Genomic DNA, 12,350 nt, shown 5'->3' on the forward strand with positions numbered 1-12,350 from the left:
AGGATTCAGGGCTTGTTACTTCTCTCATTGAATGGATGTTTTGCCAGTGGTTAATGGGGAACAAGACTGGAAAAACAGTCATCTTTATGACAGGTTTCAGAGTAGCAGCCATGTTAGTCTGTATCTGCAAAAAGAAAAGGAGTACTTGTGGCACCTTAGAGACTAACAAATTTATTTGAGCATAAGCTTTCGTGAGCTACAGCTCACTTCATGCATGCATGTATCCGATGAAGTGAGCTGTAGCTCACGAAAGCTTATGCTCAAACAAATTTTTTAGTCTCTAAGTCATCTTTATGTTGTTGAGAAATAAAAACCTTGCCTAAAGCTGTAGTCAGGACACCCCTCATTCAAGTCAACTGAAATATAGGGTGATAGAGGTCTGAAATCTACTACACAGATGTCTTTGGAGTTACATTCTGTAGCGTTTTGTCTTCATTCATCTAAACAGGGAAATAAACAATTCAAATTGGTCTCTGTTTTTCAAATTACAAGAAATTGACACCAAGGTGCTGGACTGGAATTCAGGGGATGTAAATTCAATTCTCAGCTCTGCCACAGACACCCTATGTGACCGTAGGCAACCTCTTTCCCTCAGCTCTTAATCTGTAAATTGGGAGTAATAATACTCTCCTTCCTTACAGGGGTTACATGGGGATAGATTATTAATGTTTGTGAGGTGTTCAGATACTGCAGTAGTCAATAGTGCAGATAGAAATCTTATTTATAATGCTGGATTTTTTTTTGTGTATACTACACATAAATAATCAGCCCAAATTGTTTATTCTAGGCCTCAAATCTTCAGAAAAAGGAGTTTCCAGGAACAGATTCAGTGATCAAACCATTTGAGGAAAAGGATGCAAAGAGGATCATGATAACTTGTAAATCCCTCAGTTTGAATCTTCAGGCTTGTGTGACTGAGAACGAAAATGATCCTATAACCAATGTAAGCTATGTATATTTCTCTGCATATGCATGTCTCTTTTCCTCAAGGATGGGACTCCTTAAATCTGCATTACTGCTGCAATTAGGAGGTGCGATGAAAGCTCCTTCTTCCATATTCCAAGCTCGCTCTTCCCTCTCCCTGTGTGTATGCATTAGGCTTTAATCATATACTTAGGGAGTTCTTAGACCAATGTTCGACGGTTAATAATTGTATTGAATGTAGCAATAGAATATTTTGGAGGTATTGATTCTTTGTGGATCTAAGTGCAATAGAAAGCAATCTGTGAAGATCCCGGTCAGCCTTTTCTTCACTCTGCATTATGGCCCTGATCTAAAGCCCACTGGCATCAAGACTCCCATTGACTTCCATGGGCCTTGGATCAGGTCCTATAAGCACACAACAAATTGGTATCAATGTAGAGCGGGCAACATTCCATCTGATAAATCACAGTGTTTTGTAAGGCTAATGTGCTCCCTCCATTGTACAAAGTGGGGCCATAACCCAGTAGTTCACTCCGACTTTAGGAGATGTGTATATCTGTTGTGATGATGGAAGATTATTATTGCATTAGGATAGAAAATAGCACTGGGCCTGTATACAAGCTAAATGAAAGTAGACAAACTTTCATTTTATTGATTAAAGTGCTTACAGACTTTATAAATCCATGAAAGCACAATAAATATTGAGGCACAAAACTTAATCTGTAATATCCTCCTCCCGCTCTTATTCTTGTAAAAAAAAAAAAAAAAGAAAGAAAGAAAGAAAACCTAAACCATCAATGCACAATCCCTGGATCTTGTTAACTCCTGCTTTAAGTGGGAGAATTTCAAATATTTCATCAAATCCCATGTTCTGGCAATTCAGCTTCCATCCATTACATATGAGACATTGATTTTTCATTTGCAGATCACCACTAGAGTGGGTGCATAATCAGCATATGGTGGTCAGTACTTTTACAGCAGAATGAAGGAGCTGGGGAAGTAAAGTAATGATGATTGTAGCAAGGAAATGCAATAATTCAGTCCAGAACTACGAAAGCATAGAATGGATTATCTGCTAATGCACCCTGCATCCATAATTTCATTAAGGGTCAGATTCTCCTGTTCCACAGAGCAATGCAAAGCAGCTGTAAACTGTAATGACTGCAGCCAAGCCTTTTGTGTCAGGACATTTGTGAAATGTGTTTCTCAAGGGATCCGTTTGGTAACCTTAACCCTTATCTGTGAACTAGCTGGTCTGCATATTTCTCATTCACATTTCCGATTTAGATGCCAACTGTACTGTCAAACCCAAGTTTTCAGAAATCATGAGTCAGGCGCTCCAAACTCATGAAACTGGTTTAAAAATCCAATGAGATAAATGTTTGGTCTGTTTTTTGAACCACAGGGTTCATGTTTTCATGCTTTTCTCTGCAACTATGAAGCTAAACACTTTTTAAAAAAATGAAAGCTGAGATTTTGACCTAATCACTGAATTCTAGGAGCAGGTGCTTTAAAAAAAACACCAAATATTGCAGGACTGGTGAGAAAACGGCAACGTTGTGTCAGCAAAGTTCTTTATTGTTGTTACTGCATGCACAATTGCAAAGGAATGCTATAAAGCAGGGGTTCTCAAACTGGGGGTCGGGACTCCTCAGGGGGTTGTGAGCTGTCAGCCGCCACCCCAAACCCCGCTTTGCCTCCGACATTTATAATGGTGTTAAATATGTAAAGAAGTGTTTTTTTAATTTATAAGGGGGCGTCGCACTTAGAGGCTTGCTATGTGAAAGTGGTCACCAGAACAAAAGTTTGAGAACCACTGCTATAAAGAGCAAGATCAAGGAGAGCATGAGTGCTGCGACGTCCTCCCAAAACAGTGCTGTGTTTGTTTTGCCCTTTGTGATTCCAGCTCTGCTAGCTAACATGAAGTGCAGGCAGAGCTATCACTATGCCTGACCTCTCCCCGTCCTTTCTGGGTAGTCTAACCCTGCAGGCAGAGCTAGAGTTGCAGCCCTGGAGTTCAAGGACTAAAAACATGTACTGCACCTGCATAGTGGTGCAAAGGTGGGAGAAATTTCTTGCACCCTACATCCTCTGGTGGCTGCACAGTCTGGCACATTGGACATAGAACTGATAGGTTTTAAACCTCTTGTGTTCTGATAGTATTATATTTTAATCAAGCTGTTTCTGATTTTTATCTCTAGATTGAGCCATTTTTTGTGAGCGTGGCTCTGTTTGATATCAGGGACAACAGGAAAATCTCTGCTGATTTTCATGTGGATCTGAACCACACACTTGTTACACAGATGGTTTTAGGTTCCTCGTCTTCACTGGAAAATGGCAATATTGAAACAATGGACGCAAGTGAAGCAGAAGAACCACTGGTCAAGGGATTTCCAGAGACATGGTTGAAGTATCCAAAACAGGTACATGATGCATGACGTGTCTCACTGATGTTTAAATGGGACTGTTCACACCACTAATGGTACTTGTGTTCCATATGCACTGTACACATCCTAAACTGGGCTCTAATGGCTCCTTTGAAACTATCAGTATCTGTCATCTAGAGAAACCCATGAAGTGTGCAGCCATTTTTATGCTAACTCTTTGGGCTCAATCATTGACCTCTCCCAAACCAGCCAAACAAAATCACAATTTAAAATCTCATCTAGATGTCTGCATTACACAGTCTTGTTATTGTAACTCTTGTCCTCCATTTACTCTCCATACCAGTTTTCTTTTCCATATTATTAATTTACGTTACATCTGTTTTTAGGCTTTGATTCAGGAAATCACTTAAGCATGTGCTTGGGAGATTTCCTGAATAGGGATGTTTTCCTGAACTGGGTCCTAAGATTGTATGGTAATGGGACCATGTCTTCAGTAAGTTCTGTAATTCATCTTTTTGCAAAAGGATGTTTGGCTTTATAGTCAGGCCAAATTCCAACATGATGTATCACATTTTGACTCCAGAATTTCCTTATAATTTCAGTTGTAGATACTATTACACTCAGGTATTAAACTGCATACTAATGAGTACGTTGTATGGCTGTGACCAAATTTCTTAAAAAAATAGGCATCTATGCTATCTCATTAGAGGCAATTTTTAATGGAAAGAAAGCTCCCTGGTTACCTGGGATATCATAGGGCTGCCCCAGTAGAGATGGTCAGAAACTCAATTTTTTGCCAGAGAAAATTCGGTAAGAAAAATCTCCTTTCAAAATTTTTCAACCAAAAAGTGGTGCGTTTTCTAAAGGAATTTTCAAAATGACATGAAAGAAGAATGTTAATTTTATTTTGTATCAAAACAACATTTCAAAATGAAAACTTTCATTTAGTTTTCAAATGTCAAAGTGATACAACATTTTTCATTTTGTTTCAGCTTAAAATATCATTTCATTACGTTTTTATTTCTGGAAACTGAAAAATTTCAACTTTCATTTTTTGTTTTTTAAATTAATTTATTTTTATCCTTTCTCTCGCTTTTGTACTTTTCCCTCCTTTGTCCAATGGGATACGGGGGAGAAGGTAAAGAAGTGTGTAAAAGTGGGGAAAGCACCGATTTTCAAGCTTTTTTACTGTTTTCCAAAAACTGAAAATAGATTTTTTTTTAATTTCCCAAACTGAAACAAAACAATATTTTAAATTAAAATGAAACAAAACATGTCATTTCATTTTAATGTTGATTTGAAACAACATTTTTTATTTCAAATTTTCCAATCAGAGAATCAAACATAATCCTCAAAATTGATATTTTCCAGTGAATAGTTTTAATTTTAGTTACATTTTTGTTTGAAATCAGCTCTGCTATTTTAACATCCAGAAATACAGATTCCTCTGTATGTAAAGCAAAAGGAGAATCATGATGAAAAATACAAATGATCTGATTTCTTGTATTGAAAATATATCACTCTGGTATCATATTCAATATTCTCATCTTACATATGTGTACATATCACAAAACAGATAACCAGTCAATATGAGCCCTTTCTGGGATTCCAAAGAAATTCAAAAGTGAGGCATTAATTCGACTTCCCTTTAAGTTCAATTAGACTTCCTTAGTGCTGTTTACGTACATTCAGTGACTTGAGGATAAGTCTCAGATGAGCCTGCATGCTATAACCGACCCTCTTCAATGATTATCTAGAAGAAATTTTAAGAGCCACTGATGGAAACCTACAGGATGGTGTACCCATTGATGGATGAAAAATTAGTCATCTGTGGTTTGCTGGTGATGTTGACCAGATTGGATCATCGGAATAAGAGGTGCAAATATTGCTCGAAAGAGTAGAGATGGAAGCCGAGACTGTTAGGTCTAAAGATATCACATGGAAAGACAAAGACGGTTGAAAAGTTGAAGATATTTCTACGCAAATTTGAAGAGACATTGGAGTGTGTTGAGCACGTCAAATACCTGGGTAGCTTGACCACAAAGGATGCTAAACATCACTTAGAGGTCTGACATAAAATTGGAGTCACTCCTGCTGCCCTAGTGACATGCAGTCACATTTGGAGAAGCAAAGGTATTACCATGAAGTGCAAAATGAAATTGCTGTAGTCTCTTGTCTTTAGCATCTCGCTGTATGTATGTGACACATCGACGCTAAGGAGCCAGGACATTAAGAAGCTTTCCGCCTTGTAATTGGAAAACTACAGGTGATTGCTGAGCATTAGCTATACCTCATACACGACTAACGAGGAGGTGATCGCTCAAATTTACAGCATAACTGGAGTGATACCGGATACTATCAAGATGACCAGACAAAGAAAACTTGAGTTGTGAGACATATGGGCCAGATAAGTTTTGCAGGGATTGGTGCCAGGTGCAAGGGGCAGAGGGCACCCACAGCAAGTTGGTTCGACAAGGTGGTTGACTGGATGAGATGCAGTATGGCACCCTTCTGTGTGAAGACTGAAAAATGAGGAGGAAGATTGCTGGCCAGTGACTCCTGTGTGTTGTGTTTACTGTTCGTTGTGATGTGACTCTGTGGTTGCTTTGAACTATGAGAGAACATATGTATGTGAGTAACTCTAAGAGAGACTAATGAACCATAAAGGGCTTCAGTTTGTGTAAACGATCTAACATTTCCCCATTAAGGGGACTAGAAGAAAGTGCAAGATCCACCAACACAGAAGCCCTCTAGCTTCACTTAGGCTCAAACAGGAACTTCCTTTCCACCAACTGGGGGCATTGACAATGTCTCCACTTTTTACAGAATTGTTATATGCTTATTAACTATACTCTTTTTTATTCATAGGCTCTTTTCTCCATAAGTAACCCCCATTCTGAGATTGTTTTGGTGGCAAGAATAGAAAAGGTGCTCATGGGAAATATTGCCAGCAGTGCTGAACCTTACATTAAGAATCCAGACTCTAATAAGGTAATGCAGTATAAACATAAATTGCCTCTTTGATTGTTCGTGTAAATGTCCCCCCCTGTGGGTGGAAAACACTGCACACTATATTTGCAAGGCTTATGAGTTTATGGATGCTTAATTGTACAAGCTCACTTAGGATCCTCTCCTATTGAAGTCAGTAGCAATATTCCTATTGACTTCAGTGGAAGTAGGATGAAGCCCTTAAACATGTAATGCAAGAATAAACTTAATATAGTAGATGTAGTTTGCATCAGGACATCTGGCAATAGAACTGAGTTGGTAAATATGCATTCTAGATGAAATACTGTGTGATTATAATCTATTTGTTGTGTACTATTTGTGCTGGTATTATTCTAGCTGAGTGAATTTCAATGCCCCCAGCCCCATACAAAGCATAAGTAACTGCCCTTTGAGAGGGGAATTAGGTGGGTGTTTGGTTCCAGCCATCCACACGCTGCAATCTAAAGGCAGGCAGCATGACTACATTACCAATGCTGCAATGGGCTAAAAGGATGACTGCTTCCATTATAAAGTGATTTTGGAACATCGGATCCTAGCTAGTCTCCCGCTACAGTCCCAAGTAGGCAGGTGTACAGCCTACTTCCATGGTGCACATGGGGTGCAGAGGCTTCTTTGTGGGTACGTGTACACTGCATCTGAGAGGTGTGATGCCCAGCAGGGGTAGACAGATTCACGCTAGCTCAGCTGGCACCAAGTGTCTAAGAATAGCAGTGTGGATATTATGGCACTGACATACCTCCCTGCTGCAGTGTAGACATACCCTGTGTGGCCAGTTCACACTTGCCCTTCCTTCACATAAAGGTTTAAGAAGGGCTCTGTATGCTAAGGAGATATTTACCACTCTGATATCTTGACTCTACATAATGATTAGGACTTGAGTGTGTTGCACAGAGTGCCGCAGCAGATTTGAGGTCCCCACTTTAGAGGTTTCAGAAAATTTAATTTCAATGAACTGGGAGAGAGAGATTGAAATTGTAAACGCCTAAAGGTACCTGCCATGGTACACATTTTCCTGACATGTATTTTTTTAACTATTTCAACAAAAAAAATTTCCTCTGTTGGTCTGCCTGAACAATTTTAAACTCCAGGGTTGATCTGCTACTTGGATTTATATGCACTCAAAATGCTTTGCAGACACTACACTGAAAGGCCGAATTCTGTCTTGACTTAGGCCGCATGAAACCCCATTGATTTTAATGGGGTTGCGAAAATTGTAAGGCAAGACAGAATCGAGGTTGACATCTGCTGGCTGCACTATGATATCCCAGCTCTGAGACCAGAATATCAATCTTACCATTTAGTTAATTTAAACAAGAGAGCCTTGGTACCATGGAAGGGATTAATTTGCAGGAAGAACATGTAGTATTTCCACTGCTGCCCTTTCCCAATGGCTTCCACCAGAGGGAAGGGAAGACTAAATTTCTTCAGGGGCTCCATAAAAGACCCCCCAGCAGAGGTTGCTCAGAGGATGTACGTAAACAGTGCATCCCTGTTACCCTGTTCTCACCTCCTCCCAGGGCCAGCGCCACCCCCTGCGGACCTCCAGCAGAGTGCAACTTTTCCCTAGTAAACTTCTCCCACGATGATGCTCCAGCACTCTGGTCTGATTTTGTTAACCCTTCAGATAAACACCACCTAGATTGCATTTCCGGTACGCATAGGTACGCACCTTGTTTCAAAAACTGTGATGATGACATTGATGATACCAATGGTATTTATTTTTCTTTACCTAGTGTGCACAAAAAGTGTTAAAATCCAACAAACAGTTCTGTGGCAAGCTGGGGAAATACCGTATGCCATTTGCTTGGTCAGTGAGGTATGTATATTGATTATTTTTATATAACCTTTCTAACAACATCTTATAGCTCACCCTGCTCTTGGGTTCGTGTACTTTTATTATGAGCCACATTTTCAGTTTCAAACTAATACTTTCTACTTCATCCATGCCCCTGGCTGATCCTGGTGGCTTTAATCAATTCTGTTTTGTCCTATTTCCCTTTATTTATGGAAATGAATTAAAGTCACGTTCCCATTAAATACTCATGTGGTAGCATCTATCACTCACACACCTGCTGAAGTTGCTAGAAAACATCAAGAACAATGTCAGTTTATGACAATAATGCAGGAGCAGACCCACTCTGAGCAATTTTGTGCTAAATATTCTAAGAGAGGTTTGAAAGTTAAAATTCTTTCAGGAGACTTTTAAAAAGCTAATTCTTCTCTGAAATGGGAATTGAATACCTGCTATAGGAGCCTAAATACAGATTTAAGAGCCTACATGTAGGTATCCAAGATTGGAACTCTGTCCCTGTGATTACACCTGTCGAGTTTTGAGAAACATTGGCCAAAGATCTGGGGGTTGCACAAGCTCCTAGTAGCCCCAGTGCCTATGTCTTGGTGGTGGTGGAGGGGGAGAATGCCCTGGAAGCGCTTGCATTGTTAGCATTCTCAGCAGGCATTAGAAAGCTGGAGGTTTTATTTATTTTGTCTTTTCAGTAATAATTAATTACAATAATGTGTTTATTGTTGGATCCCCTCTCTTGTAACCCTTACCCTCATGACCTCTACCTCTTCTCCTGGTTGCTTCCTGTCCATTTTCTTTCCATAGTACATCTGCACATTCTACTCTCTCTCACTTCCTCATCTCTCCTTTGGGACTATTCCTTGCTTTCTTTGTTGCCTTCTCTTCCCCAGGTGTCATGGGGGTGTGCCAGTCCTGGAGTACCCCCCTGCTGGCCAAGTGTGGCACTGCAGATGTTCCCTGCCTGTTTCCTTCTCAAATGTGCATCTCATCCACTTTCTACAGGCCTGTACTGGAGATGTCGCTTAGTCCTCCAGCCAAGTCACAATCAAAATTTAACCCTTTCTAGGGTAATAAAAATCCAATTGAAAGATCCCAACAAACAAAAAAGTTCCTTTGCCCTTCAGCGGCTTCTCTTCAGCCCATCCTCTGGGCCCTGTTCTTAGCCCCTTTCTGGGCTTTGAGAGTCTTTCTGTCCCTGGGTTAGAGCACTCAGCGCCCAGGCTGACTCCCTGGCAGTACCAGTATCAGTCCCTTTCTAGGATCTCCTCTCAGAGGTAGGGCTGGCTACGTCTCCCCTTAAAGGGGCCAGTCACCTTGTGATAGCTGACACCTGGATTCCTGCCTTGGTTTTCTCCCTTCCTGTATTGTTCTCCCTCCCCTCTGTCTCTATTTTTCTTTGATTCCTTTCTTCCTCCTTTTCTGTTTTGGTCTCTCCTCCTCAGCTTTGTCCTACTTCTCAATTTATTGCTGTCCAGAGAGCACTGCTCAGTGGGGTCCAGTAGCACCTCAGGCACTGCTCCCCATTGTGTTTGTAGTATATGCACCAAGTGGGGAATGGAACCTTGGTCAAAGGAGTAAGGTCTGCTAGATGTAGAAGCACTTTTCTTCTATAGCTTCTGTCCTGCCATTTTGTTTCAGGAATGGTAGAGCACTAAATGGAGGCCCTACAGAAGCAGTTGGGGAGCAGCAGCTTCCTCCTCCCCCCACTTGACAGCTTTCTAGTTGAGGGGCTGTCCAGGACAATCAGGGGTAGTTGTAATGCACATGGAATGGGTCTGGAATGAGTATACTCCTACCTGACTTGGAGCTGTGGAGCCCCAAGAGAGCACTGTCGCCACCCCTAGGGCAGATGGAGGTGGTGATTCTATAATTATAGAGGTTCGGAGATGAAGAAGTGGGGAGGGAGGCAAAATAACAACGAAGCTGAGCTATTAGAAGCACTCATTTATATTTTATTGGCAGATAGTTTGGTTGCTCTCCAATAAAGTAAGGAGAGGGGTTCACTTGTTCAAGGAAAAGGAAGATAATTTGTTCTGCTGTACTGTACCCAGTTCAAGGATGCACATCAATATTTATCAGCTTTATATGTCCAAAGGACCATTCATCAAAATTACATGAATAGTTGTCTGTTGGTTTGGCAGAACAGTTTCAGCATATAAGGGAAGGTACAATGGAGGTATATGCAGGCTAGGAGCCAAACCTAAGCTATTTCTTTCTTAACTCTCTCCTGCCTAGCTCATTCCCACTGCTGTACCACTAGTGTGGCAGGAGAAGAAACTGAGACTCCTTTGCACAGGGACTACTCCCTGCAGGCATAGGGCGGGGGTGGCAGAGGCAGAGCTGGCTGGTCACAGGGGGGAACATGTGCAGGGGCTGCATTGTTCCAATGCATTGGTTAGCTTGAGAAGCATGGTGACTCAGTCAAGAACTCCCATCAGCGCAGCACTACTCTGCAATAACCCCATTGTGAGCCGAGTCTAGCAGACATGATCGAGCCCTTCATCAGCATCCCTAAACCCTCACACCCATCGAGCTAAGTGGGATGTGAAATCTCTTGGCACCTTTCTGGATCAGGTCGTTAGTAAGCAAACTCAGCTCCAGTCTGGGTGACAGGCTCCCCAGGTAGAGCGTGTGGAGTGTTACCTGCCTTGAGAAGGGATTTTATGAAGCCGATCAGCTGAAAGGGGAGCTTCCTAAGCTCGCAAGGAGAGAAATGCCAAAGAGAGGGGCTTAAGTGCCTCAGGATCCTCAGCCACAAATCCTCTCCTGGAATTAGGCATCTAAGCCAGGTCAGCCACTTAAGTAGTCCATGTCCTAGCAACCAAAAACATCCCTCTCTGCTGCTGATGCTTGATATCTCTCTTGTGCTCGCTCCCTGTGCCCCCAGTGTCTTTTGATCCCTAAGGCAGTCTGCTGCCCCTCCACCTATTGGTTGCCTGCCTCTGGCCCTCCTGATGGTGGGGCGGGGGGGCCTGGCAGCTCACAGGTGTTAGGCATGGTCTGAGCACACCCACCGGAACAGGACCCACAGGTGAGATTGGTGCTCCCCTGCTTAATTTGAGAATCCTACCTTGGGGCCTCAAACTACAGACTTCTTTTCCACTCTGAAATATGCTGTGGTCTAATTACTGGTTCTTCTTAAACTTCTCCATCATTAATGAGAACATGGCAGATGACACGGTGTAGCAGAAACACATTAGTCCAAATTCACTACATTCATAAACACATTGACAGCACTGGTGTTATGCCAGGGTTGAATTTGGTTCAGTAGGTCACGTTCTGCTCGCATTTATGCCAGTGTAAATCCAGAGTAAATCTATTGCCATACTCCCAGTGGCATAAGAACAATGAAGTGTAACAAACACTGATATAACAAAGAATTTGATCCAATAAATCTATTTCTAATTTTGTAGCTTGAAAATAGATATTTCCACAAGACACACATCACACCACACAAAAAGTGTTTTGACTAGGATAAATTGCAAAAATCTTGGGTTGAAAATGTATTTTCCACTTATTAATTTTCTTGCATTAACTGTGTTCACATTTTATTGTGAAATTTTCCCTTTTGAGTTATTATAATTTAAAGCAGTTACAGATGGCCACAGTGTGATTTTTACATATTCATTCACTCAACCAAAATATGACAATTGCATATGTGTCATGTTGTCATTCGTGCCATTGAAACTCTGATTACTTTATTTAATAACAGAATTGTATGCAGCCTTCAGGTTGCTGACTCAGGTTTGTGCCAGGATTTCTCTCTGGCATTGGTCTCATTTGGTGCACTATAGATATTTGCAAGTGACTGTAATTACACTATACATTAGAATTACAGTGTGATACATCAACCTTCCATTCTCATATTCCTACCAAACCTGCCAAGATTTGTAGATGTATGTCTGGTCTCCATTTAATAGATCTGGGGAAACTTTACTCACTCGGATTAATTTTTACATTACCCTCTTGCCTTGAACCCCCTCTACCTACACAGATCCCATAGTATGACTCTCTTAACACTTTGCAAGGTTTGGGGCCAGATTCTCAGCTGGTGTAAACTGGCATAGCTGCTCTGAAGCTAATGAAACTATGCTGACTTATACCAACTGAGGAGCTGGCCCTGTATCTCTGACCAAACAGGTGAGCCATCCCTCCACAGTATCTTAGCCAACCCTTAAGAAATGTTATACCAAGTTTAATATTAAATTGTGACCTTTCTACAGATA

At 41.2% G+C, this 12,350-nt stretch overlaps 1 protein-coding gene across 11 annotated transcripts in view; it reads left to right on the forward strand.

The window, feature by feature from the left end:
• Positions 1-12,350, forward strand: part of DOCK10 (dedicator of cytokinesis 10) — a 248,355-nt gene that overhangs the window by 147,493 nt on the left and 88,512 nt on the right. For all 11 annotated transcript variants that reach the window (XM_074963916.1, XM_074963908.1, XM_074963911.1 and 8 more), the window contains exons 11-14: positions 788-943; positions 3,126-3,347; positions 6,180-6,302; positions 8,054-8,136. In XM_074963916.1, coding sequence (XP_074820017.1) covers positions 788-943; positions 3,126-3,347; positions 6,180-6,302; positions 8,054-8,136 — 584 coding nt within the window. The remainder of the gene's footprint in view (positions 1-787; positions 944-3,125; positions 3,348-6,179; positions 6,303-8,053; positions 8,137-12,350) is intronic.

This window comes from Natator depressus, chromosome 9 (assembly GCF_965152275.1).
Source record: "Natator depressus isolate rNatDep1 chromosome 9, rNatDep2.hap1, whole genome shotgun sequence".
Lineage (NCBI taxonomy): Eukaryota > Metazoa > Chordata > Testudines > Cheloniidae > Natator > Natator depressus.